The 21,839-nt window shown below is 36.8% G+C and overlaps 1 protein-coding gene across 2 annotated transcripts in view; it reads right to left on the bottom strand.

Annotated features, from left to right (window-relative positions):
- The window catches only part of LOC131693140 (semaphorin-2A), a 326,263-nt gene that overhangs the window by 222,307 nt on the left and 82,117 nt on the right, over nt 1-21,839 (bottom strand). Inside the window, exon 2 of one of the 2 annotated variants that reach the window (XM_058980722.1) lies at nt 12,003-13,009. The exons of the other annotated variant lie outside the window; for it this stretch is intronic. Coding sequence (XP_058836705.1) covers nt 12,003-12,186 — 184 coding nt within the window. The 5' untranslated portion in view covers nt 12,187-13,009. The remainder of the gene's footprint in view (nt 1-12,002; nt 13,010-21,839) is intronic. 2 annotated transcript variants of the gene reach the window in all.

Here is a 21,839-nt window from a genome sequence, read left to right on the forward strand (position 1 = left end):
GTGTTCTCGCATCTTTCAAAGCATTATTATTATATTTCTGGCTTGTTGTCAAATCTTCGAGTCGAACGTTGGTAACTTTTGAATTGGTGTTTATTCAGTTTCTTTTCGATATTTCCACTTAAATAGAGTGGAACTTCATTGTTTTTAAAGATCACTAACACGAGAGGCTTGAATAGCGGTCCACGTGGTAAATGCTCCACAATTAATCATAGCACCTCTGTTCAAGTCACACTTGAACACGTAAATTGGAAAAGTGTCTGTTATCTCTTTTTGTCTCAATAGCTAAAATTGAATAGAAATGGTTGATTCGAGTTTTTTCTGTGCTACAACTTGAGTATTTTATTATTTTTCACAACATTTTCTTTGAAACAAAGCAAATATATTCCAACATTTAATCGATAAATCGGTTAAAGCAAAATAAACAATAACAGAATTGTAAGGGTAGTAATAAATCGTCTACCATTTTAATACTAAATATCTAAAATTACTAAACCACCATCTACCGTCTATATTCTGGCCTGATGTCATACATTTCCCTTTTCTCAGTACATTTTTCAGTCAGCTTTATAATTTAATCTATACCGAGAGCAGTTCACATTCCTTTTTTTTAATTTTCTATTCAAATCAACACAAAACCCTTCTGTTTATCTTACAGTCTCACAGTAGAATTAAAAATCCATAAAGCATCATTATAAGCCCATTAACGATACATTATGGCTAATGGAAGCTATACAGCCCATCTGTCAGTTCAAATGCAGTCGGTGAAATGAGTCACATGTTCTCGATTCCGGCTTCAAACTTTTATTTTTTTGCCCCACGCGTCAGCCGAAGTCTTTCCGCCAGACAGAGAGAGAGAGAGAGAGAGAGAGAGAGAGAGAGAGAGACAACGAGAAAAGGGGTACGATTTGCTGCCACCAGCTAACTTTCTCGGTTCGTAAATGGTGCACAGACTCGGAGCACGTCGCTTTGCGGTTATTCAGCTCGATCTGCTGAAGCACATGTCGTGCTCGAAACTTGTACGGGACGACAATTCAACACCCATCGCTCTATTTTCTCACACAGCTCAGGAACAAAGCGTGCAGCTCATCATCGTCCATTTCGATGCTTCCAAATGGCACTGAATGGATGCAATTCAGTCCCAATGCGACAGCTAAAGAGCTGGAAAATGTCCGCTACCACTACTTTCCCTAGTACATACCTAGTACAGATCGGGGACAAAAAATGGGGTTTGCATTCGCAACGGGACACCAGTCGAAGGTTGCCATCAGCAACGAGCAGCGCCAAGTCGACGAAGGCATTTGCAATGACGACGACGACGACGACGTAGACGACACAGTCCGAACAAAGTTATCGATTCCAGATTGCGGTCAAACATCTGGAGCCGCTTGAGTGACACTCAGCACCGTGGTAGCCACAGGCAGTGGATCTGGGATTCTAAAGAAATTGATTTCGAATCGAAATTTGATCGGTTATCGGCAAACAGTGGCAAGCTCGATGCTCCGTCCTAGATTTGATTTTTTTGTTTCAGATAAATTGTTCCTACGAGTGAGGAAATTTGTGATTTGCTTGAAAGAAGTTGAGACATTTAACCGCTCGTTGTTTGCTTGTTTTTGTTCGTTTCCTTTACCTTAGAAAAACTTCTGGATGATTCACATAATTTAAAATTTCTCGTTAAGATAAACGTTTGAAGCGTGCAATTGTGGATATTTGTAAGCTACACTATTCAGGAATGCTGCAAACGTTTCAAAGTAATATTTTATGAAAAGATTCAACAATGATAAACTGTTTGAGTGATTTGTTGTACTTGTATAACATTTTTAGAGTGCAGAGAAGGCCGATAATATATCTAAACTGTAAAGGTGAATGTGTTTTTCCTAAGCTCAACGTCTCAATCGTTGCACTAATCTTCACCATCCATACGGTAGATAAGTAGAGAAGTCCGAAAGCGTTTTAATATAAAAAGTCTCGATAATTGCAATAGAATAATTGTCAGTTGAATTTACAGCACTTTTAATGCATCTTACCTCTGTGTATACCAATTTGAAATTTAAATTTGAAGTATCCATGAACCATGAAGCTAACTCAGTTTGAAGTAAAACACAGCATTTATAATAGATTGAACACGCTTTGGCTTCAGATCTAGGAGAAGTACTCCGAAAAATTTAATGGCAACACTATCCAACAACGGTTAAAATCAGCAATAAATTTCCTATATTTTGTCAGCATTATGATAATTCAAATGTGTGATTCTTTACTGATAGTCCTCTAGCAACGTTTGCTCATATGTAAATGAAGTTTGGCAACTGTTGATATAGAATAGTTACGAAGTTAACAAGTTCGGACTGGACATATGAAAACCGAACCACTAATAATATTAAAGACATAAGAAATACCGCGCTTAGTCTACGAAAACCACCTTAACCTTCCGGCAGTCGCGTTAGTGCACTGAGTGCACGCTGCTCTGAAAATCTAGCGAAATCGTCTTAGAGCAGCTGTGGCTGCTCGTTCAGTGAGCCATTTGCGCGACTTCTGGAGGGTTAAATACATAATGGAATACGAAGATTTTTTCTCTGGTGTAGACAACGTTCAAATGGTGGACGCTAAATCAGCACGTGTTCAACATTCCACCTAGGCCAATATACTTCATCGTTAAACAACGTAATGCAACTCTGAAGAACAGATTACTTCTTGTTGACTCTTCTAGGTTACTGCTACATTATGCAAATATTATAAAGAGAAACGCCACGCAACATCTTTTATTTGTATCCTTCAAATGTCCTGTTATCTTTCCAATTGCCATTGCCATTGAAATATATCTCTTTGAAATTCTTGGACGAATCTTCTCTGTGATATACTGCTTTATCGTATTAATCACTAGTAACTTTACCTCAGGAATCAGGAATTTGATTTTTTTGGGAGACATGCGCATGACAGAGTCACTTGACATGAAATTTTTGGATCCACGCACATCACCTGATGGCGAAAACCATAACCATGTTTTTCTCCATATATTTTGATGATATTTCCCATACAAACTTAACTGTATGCCTATTTGCTTCAAATTTGGAAGAGCCTTAGAGTGGCATGGAAAACTATTCTATTATTAATTTGTGTACACCTGTTCAATGATAGCAGCCCCTTAGTTTAATAGTGCTCAGGGGTCCCGAGTGATCTTAAAACGGCCCTGCATCGCAATCAGAAAAAAACAATGTTTTATATTCATACACTATATTGGATTAAAACATACCTAAGATTTTATTCAATTTTCAATGTATGGTCATGAGATGATAGGTATATTATTTTGGCAGAATATGAGGCTTTAAATAAAAACGAAAACAATTAGGTGAGATTTGACCAGAAACTTCTATGGCATTGAGAGTTCTAAACTCTATTCAGTCCATTTCCCAACAGTTTTTGCTTTCCTGGATTCGTGAAACGAATGAATCATTTTCCGGGAAATAACGAGTTTCCATAGTGCTGGTTTGTGCCATAAATACAAGATTGCATTTATATTTTCATCATGTAATGTGTGTGCTTTTCAAAACCGTTTATGACGTCAAAAATCAATTTGCAATAAAACAATTTCATTGGATATCTCAAACCAACCGCAGTTATCGGTGAATGTTGGTTTTATGTACAACGAATCGTTGAGATGATCCTACAAGTAGATTACCTTCCACTCAAAACTTACACCCAATTCCAGGTCAATTGGCCGAAAGGGCTGATTGGCTGAAAAGGCCGTTTGGTTGAAAGCGCCGTTTGGCCGAAAGGACCTTTTGGCCAAAATGACCGTTTTTTCTGCGATAAAATATTATTAAAATAAGGTTGTTTTTCAATATTGTTCGCAAGTCGCTTTATTTCTTTTTGCTTTCGGGACGAATTTGACGAGTGGTTGTTGAAATGGAGTATTCAATGTCGTTGTGGGATGTAAGATGGCGACATCCGTTCATTCCGCTAAAAATTTACGATGGAACCCAAAATGAAAACTGAGCTACAATACAGTGAATATTTTACTTCGCAATCACTCAACCAGTACAGGCCATGTCATAACAATGGCATAAAAGGAAACCATAGCGGCAAATGTGATTACAGCAGACATGTATATAAAGGTACACAAAAAATCGAAACTGAAGTTTTATTGATCAATATGAATGAAGCATTGGACAAAAAAGTGTTTTATATATTGCGGTTGAACACAGTATGCATTGATTTTAGAAACTGCAAGACTCATCCTTGTTCAAGAATCAAAATATTTCTTTCTAAATTCAGCTTGCCCCCAAAATTGAAACTTCCGAACGATTCAAAATTTCCTGGGGACATATGGTCGGTGCTAAGTCAGACCGGACTAAGTCGCAAAGTCTTAAAAAATGAGGTAATTATAGCACTGGATAAAGTATTACTTCAGCTTCATTCTACTTTTTCCAGATTTGAAATATGTTATATTAAACAAGAATTATGGCAAAAATAAATTTCGAATTATAACGTAATGGGTGCTGCAATTTAAATTTTAAACTCGTTTTTCTAGAAATCAATAAAATGTCACGTAGTCCAGTCTGACCTAACACCGACCATATGAAAAGTATGGGTTCCTAGAATGACGTCTTGACTGTTTCTTCAAAATTAGGTTATTCTATTTTATAATTTTTCACAAAGTTGCCTGACATCCGTGCGCCCAGTTGTCGATCCAGTATTAAAGAGTTGTTCAGTTTTGCAGCGATTGCATGAACGTCAAATATCTTGACACGTACCATTCAAGACGGCCGAGTCGTGCAGTAGGAAGATGGAGTACGCTGGTTGCGCGTTTTCGAGCATAAGTGCAAATGGTGACCAGTTTTTGCTACTTAAAAAGACTCCCCTTCTAGCCACATCATGAAAGAACAAAGTGCTACGGATTTTCCCGAACCCGGTCAGGAAGGCCATTATAGTTTCGAAGATTAAGAGCAGGAACGCATTTCTCCGAACGATATCTTCCAATGTTTCCACCGCCGAACAGTAGGGGAGAGTGGGTACGCTTGATCCCACTTTTGTTTTTTTCTCATAACTTTTCAATGAAAGAAAAATTCCAATTGCAATATTCGCCTTCTTGTAGTCAATTCGAATTGTAACAGCTATGAATAATGTGAAACTCCGAATACTATGTCCTGTCAGTAATATGAATAGTTTTGAAAATCATGCCAAAACGAGGTTTTTGTAAAAATGTGTGGTAACTTTATCCCCCGCCTACTAGGGCTAAAGAAACAAAGCACACTATGACCTATGGACACGAAATTTCAGCTAACTAACTATTCTGACAAATTGATTAATAAGACTACCTTTTAAGATGCATCAGAAACTTTAACCACAGTAGAAAGTCAAGACAAGTACTTGCGGTAAATCAATGCTGTTTAACTGGCTTTTTCAACCTTCAATAACTTATACCATCATTTGTTCACGGAAAAAAACATTTTAGATCAATTAATAGTGCCAGGTACGTTATGAAAATGATGTTTTTGTAGTTCTATACATTTTGAAAGTGTTTGAGAGAACTAATGATAGGGATCAAGAATACCCAGTGTTACTGGGATCAAAGATACCTGTTGTATGAGGTGAACAAAAATTTTTTTTTGTATGTTTAGTGAAACTTTTTATTCGAAAAACGTGTTTTCCTGGGCAGAAGCCCCTAAAAAGTAAACGTACTTGAAAATATTAATAAATAATTAGTTCGACGAACTCATACAACCGTTCAAAAATTTGTGAAAAGATCTTCGAGATGGATTTAAACACATATTTTCTAAAATATTATACAACTTTTCTAAACCTAATGTAATATATCAGATTTGTTTTTTAAACATCATAAACGACCAAATGCTTCATTTTCTTTTTATATTGTGATAACTTTATGCGTATAGATTACGAGATATGGCCAGGGAATTAAATATCCCCAAGGATCAAGTGTCCTCACTCTCCCCTAGAGGAAAGCAAACGCTCTCAGTAAAAAAGGAGCTAAATCGTCGTCTCCCTCGTAGTTACCGGAACCACAACAATCGAACCTCAAGAAATATCTGAAGAACTCGGTGAACACTTCAGTTCCTATCCTCAAACGCTGCCCTCTCTCCAACAATCTTAGCTCGCTGCAGGTAAATCCGCTAGCCCACGGTAAATCCGCGGGTCTAGATGTCTTCGTCTATCCCATGCTACAGTATGCTCCAGCAGAGGCTAGATGAGTGCTGTTGGACTGTTTTAATCGCATCTTGAATGGCTAATCTATCCCATCCTCTTGGAAAACAGCTCTTGTAATCTCCATGTCAAAGAAGAGTAACATTCCCGTACGGTGAAATACTTGTGGCCGATTAACCTGCTTTTCTGCGTAGGGAAAATTAAGGAATCGTATTTAGATCTATTGTGATGATAACACAATAGATCTAAATGCTAGTTGCAGTGATTCATCCTCAACAAAAAAAGGAATGGTAGTCAACAAACGACTTATGACCTACCTTGACACTGAAAATATTAATTCGTAAATATAATGAAATTGATCGTGCACTACACGAGTTCATTCGTCCATTTCTACAACGAAGTATTTTAGTGAATTGTAAACAGCAGGTTTCGTTCATTTTATGCACTGAAGAATGGCCGTTTAGTGAACGAAACTTATCACTTGCACAAATGTTATCGTTGAAAACGAAAATATTTTTTGCGAATGAAACGAAATGTTTCGTTTGTTTTAATAAATGTTTGTGTATATTACGAACGCTAATTCGTAACAATTTACGAATATATTCTCTCAGTGGAAGAAAATTTATAGCTGGACCATCGTCAATCCGCCTTTCGCAAGGGTGGAGGGGCTGGAGCCCAACTTTCGGAGAAATTGTCCGGAATGCTCTGGCGGACTATCAGCATACTCACATAACTGTACTGTAATTGGCAATGCCTACAACACAGTCTACCGCGAGGGGGTTCTCCTACAGCTAACTGGGAAGTCACCGGAAACTTTGGGACTACAAAGGACTACATCAACAATCGTGCCTTCCGAGTTGTAGTAGGCAGTTTGCAGACCGGATCATATGTAGAAGAAACGGTGTCAAGAATCTGTACTCGTCGTCACCTTATTCCTCATCAGCATGAAGCCCCTCTTATCATTCCTGCCAAAGGGAGTTTATATCTTCGTCTACGCCGACGACGTCGTAGTCGTCGTGATAGGGGGAGCGGTCTCGAGTTATGATAACCCTAGTCACAATTGAAATTTTATGGTGCTCTTGAAGCCTTTCTTAAAATCTATAATGCATTTGTAGTGTGCTATAAAACTAGAAATGCTACTTGGAAAGCTCCAAACCGCAATAAACACCGTCGGAAGATGATCTGAAGCGCAGCGGGGTTCAATATAGTTGCTGCTCAGTATCCCACTGTTGCAATTCCCATCACCTAGCCACTAAAAGACCGATCTAAGTGTTTGGACAGTCAAACGAGCCAGCGAAAGCAGAAAGTGCCTTTTTATAATCATCAATGCCCGGTATCCGACCTGGAACAGGAGAACTTCCCTAAACGTCGGTATTGCGCTCATCAATAGCAAAATATTCCACGATATTGGAAAAACCAACCACAATTTGGACGGATTTATGCGGATCCTAGCTTACATTGTACATTGGAACGACTCGGATAGCTTCTAACCGATGAAGCCTGCGTCGAAGCCTGCATCCATCCCTTTCGGTGAGCGACCGCTAACATCATACTCAGACGCGCTCTGGTATTGCTCGAAAGGTAGCAATTGTGCGTTCCTGAAAGCAACAATACACCGACACAGATCTCCCAGTACTAGCCCGCCTCCACATAACCCGGAACCGACCCTGATATACGAGAATCCTGAACCTACTCAGATTGCAACGAGCATGCCCTTTTCCCGAGGTCGCTTAGGCCAAAGTCCTAGAACTGAACTGAACCAACTATTCCCGTCCGGATTTACACTTACGTTTTCAAGCAAGTAGACCGAGTCGGCGTGGAGGTCTACGGAATAGGAGCTGGTCTGGCCAACCGCCTCCACACAAGCTGCTCCGTTTTCTCGGCAGAAGCTGCTACCATCAGTCTTGTGATTGCAAGAGAGAACAATGACTATAATTCTATCTGACTCTCTGTCGGTCATATCCGCTATGGAAACGGGAACATCACGCTACCCTTACATACAGACTATAAAGGACACCGGCCTCATTGGTAGCGAATATGATTAATAATAAGAATAACATTTCGGAAAGTAAATTGAAAATGACGTTTACAGTTTGTCTCTAGTAGGTCAGGACTGGTTTTTATAAGTATTTGATTTTTATTCTTTTATCAATTATACGAAAAGGCACCAACATGATTGGAATTAATAAAGATTTCAATGTATTTAAAGCTATTATTGGTATATATTTGAGTACTGAATTGAATGGCGAAATAAAATGTTGTGTGTGTGTTTAGGTAATCACAGTTAATTGCGATGTTAGGCATCATAGAAGAATTTTACAACGTAAAACAGCACATCTTCTGATAAAATGATTTTGGAGATTAATCCTCTTAGAAATAGTTATAGACAATTTAATCTTCAAGAAAATTTAGCTCCATAATTAATGTTTACAGTTTTCGAAAATGCTTTTTCAAATAACTACGTTGAAGACATGAATACTTTATATATTCAGAGTTTCAAAATGTAGTAGAATATATGTAAAAAAATCCTTTTAAACAACCTATTCTGATATTGCTGTATTCGATAAATCTCTTCTGCGGTTTATAAACAATAAAATTTACATCGCATTCAAGGTATGATTCTCTGAAGCTCACAGAGAAAGTTATATTGAAGATTCCTGAATATTGTTTTATATCTTGATATGCTGCATTCATGTAGCCTTCATATTTTCAACAACTTTTTGGATTTTTGTGTCTGATTAGTGCTAATTTGGGTACTAGCTTAGATACATCGTCTAACTAGACACCCAGTTGATGATAGTTACTGACGAGGAGAATCCGAAACACTAAAACAAAAACCGTACATGATGTAAGGCATGTGTCCTTATACACAAAAAATTTGGTATCGTCCAAAATTTTCCCATTTGGGAATTTGCATTGTTTAAAAAGATATTATCAACAACTTTGCTTAAGGCACCAAGTCTCTTATCATTTTTGAAGAGCTAATTGTCAATAATTACATCTAAAATTAATCACTTGAATTTGTATATCAAAAGATGCGCTGTTTTATGTTGTTAAATTATTGTTGTTGACCAACAATCAGACGGTCGATGAAAATTGTTCTTCAATATTATTTCAGAATTTCATATTACATTGTACTTTTTCGTTTCGTTTCGTAATATAACTATGGATCACGTACTATTTAATTTACATTTTTTTCGTCAGCGTGGGACAATACTGACAGGAAATAAATGCAAAAAAACAGAGCTTCCGTGTATTTCAATTATTAACATAACATAATTATAGTATAATTGAACACAACAAACACTTCCAGTCATCTGTATCGAATCAAAAATGAACTCAACTATCCAAACAGCGTGTCGGTCTTACCCCACCCAAAAACTGTCGGTCTTACCCCAACATGGCACTGTTTTGTTTAATGCCCAATTAACAGTATTGAAATACTCAAACTTATCTTAAACACATACAAATAATGAGATGGAGAATAGATTAGAATGTCCAACAACAAAACTGGTGATTTTCAAAGCTTTTGTGCTGTTAAAACCTTAAAATGTATCAAATAAAAATAACATCCAAGTGCGCATAAACTTTGCTTTCGCATGTTTTGATTATTTTGTTGAAGTTTGATGACCCCATATAGCATCGATGTGTCTCAAAATGCTCAAAATAATCTTACAAATAATATCCTACCCTTATTGTATGATTTAAAATTTGGGATCTGGGAAAAACCGTGGGGTTACCCACAGAGTCGGGCTTGCCCCCAGTTCCCCTATGTGATGTTGACTGTTGAGAAATTTTTCGAAAATTTGTCCCACTTTAGAAGTTCACATTGTTTGACTTCATTGACATAATATACAAGAAAATAATCTATAGAGGTTTGAACACTGTTCCATATTGGTACTCCTTGTTTGTAGACTGGAATGGAAAAATTTTAGCATTTTTCAACAATTTTCGTTAAATTAAAAGAAATTGGTCGAATGCGTGAAAATGCTTAATTTCTTCGTATTTACATGATCTTTTTTATATTTTCTCCAGTTGTCCGAAATGTAAGATGCATTTTTTACAAACCGCGCATTTCAAAACTATTTCAACAAACGATAATTCTATCATAAATTCTCGGCAGCCGGCTGCCCAACGCAATAAACACATGATAAAACTACTGAAAGTTGCATAGATCGTTTCACTTTTTAAGGTGAATCCAGATTTGTTACTCTTCGTCCCATTCTATTAACAATAACTCTTCCCATGGCAAACGTGGAGATGCAGAGGTATACACGGTCTCCATAACAACGTTTGTTACACTAACATTCCTTCCCTTCCCAGATGACTGTAAGGCGCCGTTATTGGCATTTCGAAGTATAGAATTCTCGAAACTACTCCCAGGCTCCATTTGTTGATTCTCTGTGCAATTTAGCTTGTTCTGGCCAATCACGGAGTAGCAACTACTAATTGTTCGGTCATCATACTCATGCTGAACTTGCTTATTTTGTCTTCTTATTGTTTTTGAAGCTATTGCCATTTGAAAAAAAAAAAAAGTTTTGGAGACTATAAACAAAATACAATGTGAAACATACTTTTTGATCAAATGTCATTCTAGACCACGTACATAGTTTTTTCAAAGTGAAATCTTTCGATCGCGGTAGACCCCTGATTTTTCGTCAAAATATCTAATTATAATACATAACTGGAGTAAAATTATCTAAAGAATCTGAAAATTAATGAAAAATTGGTTGGAAAGGAACCCCGATCAAGAATATATTTTAAAAATATGAAGAAGCCGAAAAATGTAACATTTCGTGAATTTCAAGACACCCTAAAAGGTTATTAACAGAAGCTTATAGTTCTAAGTTTACTTAAAAATTCCATACAAAACTACTCTCAATTAGGTTGTCGGAAAAAGCTATAACGTTTTCAAAATTGTTATTTTTTAAGCAAAAATACGAATGGCTTTCAATGTATCGATTACAAATCAGAAAGGTATCCCATTTTCAACCCCTCCCAAAGCCCTTTTAAAAAAAAAACTAAACAGAATCAGATTTAATCAAGTTATACCAGAGTTAGAGAGATTTTAAAATTTGGACCTGTTTCTTCGAGCCAATTTTCATTGCCCGTTTACCCCACTTTTCTTCAAAGTAGAATTCTAATATTTGACCGAAATACTGAAATTTTCATCAAAATCTGAGAACATTAATACGACCACTGGTTTTTAATAGGCAGTTTTGAAAAACAGTCTTTTAAAACTATAGGTTCTCAATGTAATGATCGGATAATATGCTTTCAAAATTATTATTTAAATACTTAATTAAACTAGTCACCATAAATAAAACAACTCTTCAATTCAATTAATTTAGTTTTGATTGGGGGAGGTTTAACCCCCCAAACCCTCCTGGCAATACCACTGTTACTAATGCATTCTACTTTCAAGTTTAAAAGTAGAATTTTTTCCAGCATTTGAGCATGTTTGCAGCATTGTGATAGTATAGGGGAAACCGAGGTGAGTTGGAACAGTTGAGGAGAGTTTAACAGGAACTATTGCTAGCGAAACAATGCCGTTAGGAATCTGGCAACAATGCTTTTCTTTTACATATACGTTAGATGCAAAACAAAAGCATTGTTTCCTTATCCTAAACGGTATTGTTTCGCTAGAAATGGGCACTATTTCAACTCACCTCGATTTTTCCGACATAGTCTAACATAAAAACATTGAACAAGTTGTTATATAACCTGATATATCTAGTTGCTGCTCCGTACTTCGCTGTTACATCAATTGTTCAAATTCATAACTTCAACATAAAAACCCACTCCCGTTGAGACCTCCCAGTAACCAAATTTCAAATTCAACTTACCTCGATGGTGCCTCAGATGATGCTGCCCATTGGTATTTCCCCCACAGCATGGCTGCTCGTAGTAAAAGTTCCAGGTATTCTCATAGTCGCACCGTACTCCTGCCAGCAACGAAACCGCGACCAGCAGTACCGTCGCCAAGCCGACAGCCGTCGCCAGCGTACTCGCCGGCCCTGATTTGATCATTGTCTATTATAATAAGGAACTTCACTTTCACTGTCGCCTCGGGTTTCGATAACCCGATCGATCCGCAATCCAACCCGAACCCGAACCGGGCAGGGTTCCGGATTAACTTGTGCAAATTTGTACGAAAATATTCAATTTCCGATAGATACTCCCAAAGGATTCATAAATTCAGCACTGCTGCATTCCTCCCCCGGCTAACTGACGATTCAACTTCATATGTGCCGGATCCGGGGATCGATATAAAACAAAAAACAAACTTTCTGGCAAGGAATAATTTACATACCCTTCCGCCAGTTTAGCCAGCCCCGTTCCGGATTCCCTATTCGACTCTTGCAAATTTAATACATTTTTTGCTGCTCGCTTTCGTTCCACTGAAATAACAAATTTATAATTGATGCCCTGCTATCGATATACACCTTTTCTTCTTCGTCCTATCCAATACCCTACACGTGTATTTCACATCCACCTATGCATAAATTGTGGGTGGTAAATGGCATTCCATTGCGGCACTGACTGCGACTCCCACCGGACTCGGTACTATTTATTCATGGAAAAACTTTTTTCCGCCATAGCACTTTTTCTCCGCTGTCGCGTGTTCCACCTCTCACTGCCGCCGTTTGTCGTAGGGACTACCTAGTTATCAAGTGCTTTGTGCGTAGGCGTAGCGGCAGTTGTTTGTGGAGTTACGATTTGTACCTATTAAACTGTGAACAGCGGAAAAAACTCAAAAAAAAAATACATCGACGGAGACGCACCGTCGTTCGGTGATATCGGTAGTGATTGTTGTAGCGTGAGCGACTCGTCGTCGGCTGTGATGGAAATCCTGAAAATTATAATGGTCTGTTAGTTTGAGGGTGTTGGGTTGGGGAATTTTGTTTCTCTTTGAGCGGTTGATTTTCCAGCATTCACAGATGGCGAGTTTGAAGGTGCGGTTTAAAGTATGGTTTGAGTTGATGGCTTTTACCTCAATGAAAACCACAATGGCGTAAAGTATAATTGCACGGTGATCCGAAACAATTATCGAGCAATAACAAATTACTTACGAATTGTGTGATTTAATTAATTATTTGAGTCATGTTTTGGATGTTTCTTCAGGCTTTTCCCCTAGGGTCCATCCCGCACAAAAAAGATTCTTACTTTCAACGATCAATATTTTATAACATAGGATTCAGTTTCTGTTTGATATATTTTCTTTTAAACATGCAATTGTTGAAACATAGAATAGCATCGTCAAATTTACACCCGTATTCAAAAATCGAACGCCCCAATTCCAATGAATACTTCATTCCAAAGCAGACAACAAACAATCAGATCCACTGTTCGTCGTACTTCAGTTGGCTCTTCATCACAAACCGTCAATCAAATGCTTTAGCTAAATGCCGACAACGATCCGTATAATGACCACAAAGACAGTGTGTAAGATTATGCCGCCCGCTTGGGCCGCCGGTCGCTCAACTCACCCGCCATTCGCCAGTTGGCCTTAAATCTTTCCGGAGAAATCTGCCTCCAGTCTTGTGCCCTTTTTTCCTTTGACGATTTTTTTCTTCTTCATTTTTCTTCTTCCTCGACTTGTTGTTCTGTGCTATTTGCAGGGACTTTTATGCGCAACTACTTCCTCTTCGACCAAGGACCAATCTTCGCCGGCCTCGTGCCTCGCGCCGCCCAGTCATCCCAATAGATCATCGTTAGCAGGACTATAATAATTAGTCGCAACATGATGAAGAGCTTTCGGTTTCCGTTCTCTTGTCGGGTCAAGTAAAAGAATCGCTTTGTTGTCTCAAGTGCCATCGAAAGCATAATTAAGATTTATTTTGTTTTATGTTTTCCGAAAATTTCTTTTTGCCACGACAACGACGACGATTACTCCTTTTGCATCCCGGTCCGCAGGGCCGGAGTCTCTGTCCATTGCATTTTGGAAGACGACCAAAACCGAAAAACTGCTGATCTCCGTTGGCATGATATAGCTATGCTTTTCCTGTTGACTCCATGCCAGGCGGCGAGATGAGAGGGCACACTGAGTTTGTAATGACGTTCTAGGGAAGTCTGGCGAATTAGGCAATTTTCTTTTTGAATATCAGACCAAGGAAAGCCTTATCGACTTGATTCTACTAATGGTTTTAGTTAACCAAAATAAGTATGGTTTGTTTGGCCATTTTCAGCACAGTTTGGAAAACTGTGCCGTCAGCAGAAGCTGCTGAATCTGAAACAAGTGGGCAACGAGAACACAAACGCATTTTTCTTTTCTTCCAAACCAAAAAAGCACGTTTTGATAGCTTAATTAGGTTCCCATCAGAATGTTTTTTTTTCGAAGTTTTATTTAAGTTGCTTCTTCGGATTAATGTCTGATCTTCCCGCTGTATTTTCGTGTGACCGAAACATTCGGAAGTAGAAACGAGCCGCGCAGAGAGAGAGATGCGATAGTGCAAGGACTAAAACTTCCGCCGGATGGCATCCGTTGTCGTTTGCCTTTGCCGAATACAGTGTGTCTTTGGGTCGTCTCCGCCGAGAGGAAGCAAATTTAATTAGCTGTGTAAAGGAGAGTAATTAGCACGAGACTTTTGGCTGTGGTCGGGACCAGAATTGGGGTGACAGTTGAGACAATCATTATAGTTTCTTGTTTTGGTGGTTGGAAACGCTGCGGTTAATCAGATGGTTTTGGTGGAAATTAAAATTTACGCAATTGCTTGGATACCGTTTACATGTTGAGGTAAGAATTGGACTAGATTATTTAGGCATAAAATTCTAATAGATTAGAAACAAGTACAGTTATACCTCGGTATAAAGTAACCTCGATAGAAAACCTCGAAATAACGTAGCTCGATAAGACGTAATTTTTACCTCGATATAACGTAACTTTTTAAAAATTTAAATCTATTGTAATGCGGTTATTATACTATTTTAACATATTTAGGGCAAAGTTTCTTTTCTATTTTTTTGCAACTCACGCCCCAAAATGTAAATTTTATTGCGGACGAAATTCTAAACTCAACATAATTTAACAAAACCTAAATTATGAAGTGATGAAATATAACTGTGTTCTCCTAAATTTTACACGAAGAATGAAAAATATTCTTTCCAGAGTGCAGTTACATGGATTTTAAATTCGCTATCCGGTGTAAAATTACGTAGTTTAAGATAATCAGCGTCGCGTAAAAAATCTAACTTAAAGCTATGTCATTTTTATGGTCTTATATGTCAGGTTCAGGAGACCAAAATTTACATGACTTCTTTCTAAACGCCTATGGCAAGTCATCTAATATATGGACCCCTTTTCAAAATCTCGGATAGATACAGGAGAAATTTTTTTAGATGAATTCATTTGAATTTGTTTTGTATGATCGTTGACAAACTATTATGTTTATTCCCAATTATTGTAAACCAACACCGAAAAAACTGATTTAATGAAATAGTCGCTAGTTTTAACAGATTGAGTTTAGATTAGTGTTCAATTAACAGCTCTAGGAGCAATCAAGACACTCCGGTTATATACGAGTGCCCACCTACCCATCTTTTACTCACAAGGCTGATCAATGCTTGATCGGGACAATAATTCATATCATGAAAAATAATTTAAATACATGATGAACCGCAGATAAAATCTAGCTAGACAAAATCAAAAACAAGCTTAGGTTCACTAAGGTCATTTCACTAATAGGACATCTTCTGCAACGTTTGCTAGGAATATTCATTCCTTCTTTAGAGATCATGATTTAGCATCCAAATTTCCCCACAGAAGGCACTAGCCTATATATTTTTAACGGTGAGTCCTAGTGACTTGGTGTCTTCGGCAACATTGTTCATCAAAAAATAGTTTTCAACTTATAAATTATTTTATGGTAAAAAGTATTTTTGCAAATACTATAACTTCAATGAGAAAATAAAATTGCATAACTGAATCTCAAGGCCTAAAAGAAATTGTGTTGAACTGCGTTGTGGGTACGTTTCATTCTGTTCATTTTCGTGAAATTTTAGCTTTTCGTAAAAAATACCTTCAATAACTGTAACTACAATGCCCAGGATTACTGCAACTACAACATCCAAGATACTACGAAATTGTAGCATCATCTGACAACTCCATTGAATAGAATAAATGTTCCATCATCACTCAAGATTGCAACTAATAAAATACTCCAAAATAAAAGTTACTGCAACTGGATACCATCAAAATATAAAGTGATAAAGTACAACTGTATTAGCAGTCTTTTCATACAATTTTACATGCAGCGAAAACAATTTATTTTGCTTCGTTATAACGTAACTCGATAAACCGTAATGAAAAAATTTTTTTTGAGTTGCTCTATATTGAGGTAATACTGTACACTAGGGTGGGACAAAATTTAGATTCCAGCTCCGAGCAACTTTTTAGGTACTATTTGAGTCCTAGAACAACTGTGTAAATTCTTAGCTCGATCCCTGAAACTATATTTTTGCGCCCACTGTTTAAAGTTTACATGGGATTTTATATGGGAAAATTAATTTTCACAAAATAATTCCTCCAGGAGTCGCTCATTACTTCCTAAAAATAAATTGTTATGTGGGTTTTACAGGAAATTTAATAAAGAAACAAAGTCTCGAAACCCACGAAACGATCTGACGCTTGAGAAAAAAGTTATTAGGCAGAAACCGGTTGATGCTCTGACGATCGATAAAATATTCATTTTTTCTAGCACCACCGCTGTTGGTTGTCCAATTATACGCAATTTTGTTTTAATCTTCTCTTAATGTGTCTAAATCATTTATCCACACTGATTGGCCACTTCACAAGAGATTTGCGGGATCAATTGAGGCTTCTTTTGTACATAATAAGAAAAAGTTAAAATTTTGTATATAATTTGTAAGCATCAGATTTGTTTCTTCTAGACTTTGTTTCCTTGACAAATTTCCTATAAAAATCAGACATCTATTTATTTTTAGGAAGTAACTGGTGACTCTTGAAAAAATTATTTTGCAAGAGACGATTTACCCAAAATTTGCAGAGTCGTTCTGGTACCTAAATGGGACCCAAAAAGTTACTCGGAGCAAAATTTTATTTTTTTTCATATAACCATGTCCCACTATACTGTATACTTAAAAGAATTCTCAATCGGACAAAAATTAAATTGAAATCTCGTGTAGGATTCATTCTACATATTCTCTAAAACATATTCCCTAAGACAAGTAGGCGGTTATGCCCAATTTGGCTTTTTAATACAGAAAATCTGGATTATTCTAAAATCATTTGAAATCCGAATGAAACCTTCTCAGTATCCTAATGCAATTCTTCTCTGGGTTCTAATGGAATCACTCTCAGGATTATAGTGGAATCCTGCTTGGGATTCCGTTCAGCAATTCTAAAATGCTGACATTATAGAGCTTAGGACTCTGATGGAAATCTGCTCGAGATTCAGATGGATTACTTCTCAATACTCCACTAAACCTGACAAGCGTCAATATATTACGCAAGATTCCATCAGTATTTGCCATCTTTGAGATCCTATGAAATTATTTCTTCATCATCCTGAGAATCCTGAAAAATATTTGTTAGAATCCATAGGCATAACGTCGAAACGCTGAGAATGCTGAGAGGAATTCTATCAGAAACACTGTTACCATGAAAATTATACATTCGGTATCCTGGGAAGAATAAAACCAGAATTCTAGGAAGGTATTTCTTCTCGGGATAACGCACGGAAAAATCTGTTCTTAAATCCATGAAAAAAGATCACGATTTCGAGAACTGAAGGATTTACGAAAACCGTGACCAAGTTCCTGAAATTATGAAGATTAAGTCTCGTATTGAGGAAACTGTTTTTATTTCCAAAAACTGTACTGGCTATATACATAGCCGTTACATTCGTTACGTTACGTTACATTGCTGTGTATGTTACTGGACGTGTTTAGTTTTGTTATACTTCTTGTTCATAATTTGAGGAAACACTGGTTTGTATATCAGAAGAATATCAGAATATATATGGGCTCAAATGGCACGTTCCCCGTATGTAGTCGGGGATTTGTGCCTTCAAACTACATCAACTAAAAGAGCCGACTGTTAAACAAAGATCATGATTTTGGAAGCTCATTCGCGATTTTTGTCTTTTCACATCACGTTACCGTGATATTCCATTCATGGTTTTACTATCGGATTTTTTCTGGCAGAATATCTTATTTTATCCAAACTACGATTTATCTAAGTCACAATTTTCATAATTTCAATTCATGTTATCGTGATATTTAGTCATGAATAGAGTGATTCATGCTCATCACTTTTAGGATCTTAGTCACAATTTTTGATATTTTTGTCACGAGTAATGTGATTTATGTTAATAATTTCAGGGTCTTAGTTACTATTTTCATAATTTATATGCACGCTATCGTGAATCTCATGTTCTTGATATCAGGTTTGTCTTGAAGTTCGTAATTTCTCTTCGCCTTATCGTGATGGAAGAGCAATGATTCTACGAATAATATGACAAATTTTGTGAAATTCAGGTTCAAGTGAAAATTCTATGACCACGTGTAAAATTGAAAAAAATTAAAATGATAAGGGATATTTTCTAACTATCAAGAGATAGAATGTGAATCGTGTACTAGGAATCATGAATCAATTCACGAAACCACGAGTAATAATTCATGATTTTGTGAACTATTTCTCGAGCACGAATCATAAGTCATGCCTATTATACTAGAAATCAAGAACCAGCTCAGGAATACATAAATAAAATTTTATGGTTTTGTGGACTACTTCACGAACACGGATATTGAATCGAGACTAATTTTTTAGAAATGATAAATTAGTTCACGAATATTGAAAGGATTCATGAACAAAATTTCCACTTTTGTGAAATAATTCACGAGAGAATCTAGATTAATTTAATGTTGTAAACTAATTCACAAAATCAGATCATGACCAAAATGTAATAAATCGTGAATCAAATACACTGAAACCTCCATTTACGAACTCTTTTTTACGTAATATTCGATTTACGTAACTTTTTTTACGAACTAAATTCGAAATAACGAGCTCTTTTTGGAAAGTTGGAGTTCGTACATTACAGCATGAAGCTATGTATTCTTAATTAATTGTTATTAATATAAGTTGGGTATTTTCGGAATGGAGTTGACGAGTGCATAACGGAAATCGATGTCTTGAGCCGTTTTGGAATCCAACATGGCCACTTCCGGTTTAGATGAATTCTCTATAACCTCAACAATATGGGTTTTTTTTCGGAATGGGGTTGACAAGTGCATGACGGAAATCGATGTCTTGAGCCGTTTTGGAATCCAAGGTGGCCACTTCCGGTTTAGATAAATTCTCTATAACCTCAACAATATGGGTATTTTCGGAATGGGATTGACGAGTACATGACGGAAATCGATGTTTTGAGCCATTTTGGAATCCAAGATGGCGACTTCCGGTTTAGATGAATTCTCTATAACCTCAACAATATGGGGAGTTCGGAATGGGGTTGATGAGTGCATGACGGAAATCGATGTCTTGAGCCGTTTTGGAATCCAAGATGGCGACTCCCGGTTTAGATGAATTATCTATAACCTAGAGGTGTGCGCCACGCCGCCGCGCCTCGCCGACGATTGCATGTAAAAATAGTAAGCACATCGGCGTGACATCGGCGCGCCGCCGATTTTTACCTGAAATCGGCGGCGCGGAACACTCCTCTACTATAACTTCAACAATATGGGTATTTTCGGAATGGCGTTGACGAGTGCATGATGGAAATCGATGTCTTGAGCCATTTCAGAGTCTAAGATGGCGACTTCCGGCTTAGATAAATTTTCTATAACCTCAAAAATATAGCATCTACTTGTCAAGCCCGTTCCAAAAATACCCATATTGCCAGGGTTATCGAGAATATTGCTCAACCAACGAATATTAATAAGAATGTGAAGCAAACTTTTTTTGCGAACTAAATCCCAAATAACGAACACTTTTTTACGAACTAATTCAATTTACGAACCCCCGGTTTGGTTCGTAAATGGAGGTTTCAGTGTAACTTCGTATAATCGATTTCTGAATAATGGTCCTAAATCTAAAAATAAAATCACGAATCAACCTTTTCATGAATAATATTTATACAGTTGTGAACTAGTTCACGTACATAAAATCGATTTGATAATGAAATGGTGGAAACCGTGACTGAAGTTCACAAAACAAAAACAAGCATTTCCAATAATAAAAGCGTTACTCGGGCGTTACTGAAAGGAAATTGAATAAAATTAAACACATGATTTTTGTTCATGTAAGTGAAAACATAAATATTTCACAATTCATGGCACTTAACGATTTTGGGAACAATTTTTTTGCGTGTGCACTGAAACCTCCATTTACGAACGCTTTTTTCACGTAATATTCGACTTACGTAACTTTTTTACATTTCTTATAAAAGAAATGTATAGAATTCGCTCAAACTTTCAAGATTTTTTCCGAGGCCCGGAGGGCCGAGTCTTATATACCAATCGACTCAGCTCGACGATTTGGGACAATGTCTGTGTGTGTGTGTGTGTGTGTGTGTGTCTGTGTGTGTGTGTGTATGTAACGGACAAATTCTCATTCGTGTTTCTCAGCAATGGCTGAACCGATCTTATCCAAACCAATTTTAAATGAAAGAACTAAAAAACAGTATGAACGCTATTAATTTATTTTTGATTCTGATGTTTAGTTTTCAAGATATGAATGTTTGAATGCGTAAAAATGGCTTTTTTTGCAGTTTTTTCAAATTATCTGCCGAAATTGACAATACAGATTAACAATTTATATGTTTTTAGACAGCTCTAACGAATACCTTTCGAACAAGCTATTGATTGTTGAAATCGGACTATAATAAAAAGAGATATTTAACATTAAATGCGGACGAAAGATTTTTATCATTTCCCATTGCCAGAAATATGACCAAAAACATGTAATCTATTGTTAACGCCAAAACGGCTTATTTTAGGTAAATAGTATCTTCGGAGAATTTAATGGAGGTAATATGCCCTTTTTTTTGGTATTGTGCTTTTACTGATTAATCCCCCTATGAGTGAGATATATTCACAAATTTTCTTGGAAGTGATTATATCAAAATGATGCCTTCAGCAAATTTGTAGCTCTTACTTTTGCGAATAACTTTACTGAAGACTTTAAATATCTATTTTGAATACTTTAAAAGTTATGGATTGTTGTTTGTGGATTACCTTTTGTCGCCTATTTATTGTTCAATATAGTAATAATCCATTGAAATAAGCCAAACATTATTACGATAAAACGAATTTTGTATTTCATTTTTCTATCTACAACTGCTAGAAATAATCACCGAACACTTCCAAGTTGCCTGGAAGGAACTTGATAACTTATCAGTGCAAAAATGTTCATTTGTGCGAACCTTCTGACTGCAATTTTTCTAACTTATAACCATCGGATCGATTTGAAACATATCGGAAAATGAAAAGCGAAATAAATAACTACAAGCAACGGCGTAGCCAAGAGAAGGTTTTGAAGTCTAACACCATACAACCCCCCCCCCCTCCACCACACCCAAAAAAATATTGGATTGAAGTTGAAAATTTATTGATGCAGACTGATTTAATTCAATTTTACAATAACAATTATCTGATCCGTAGATTGATAACCTGTTGTTGTAAACATCATGAGGACTTTTGATAAATTGTCGGAATGTGAT

Source organism: Topomyia yanbarensis, chromosome 3 (assembly GCF_030247195.1).
Source record: "Topomyia yanbarensis strain Yona2022 chromosome 3, ASM3024719v1, whole genome shotgun sequence".
In the NCBI taxonomy this organism is placed as follows: Eukaryota; Metazoa; Arthropoda; class Insecta; order Diptera; family Culicidae; genus Topomyia; species Topomyia yanbarensis.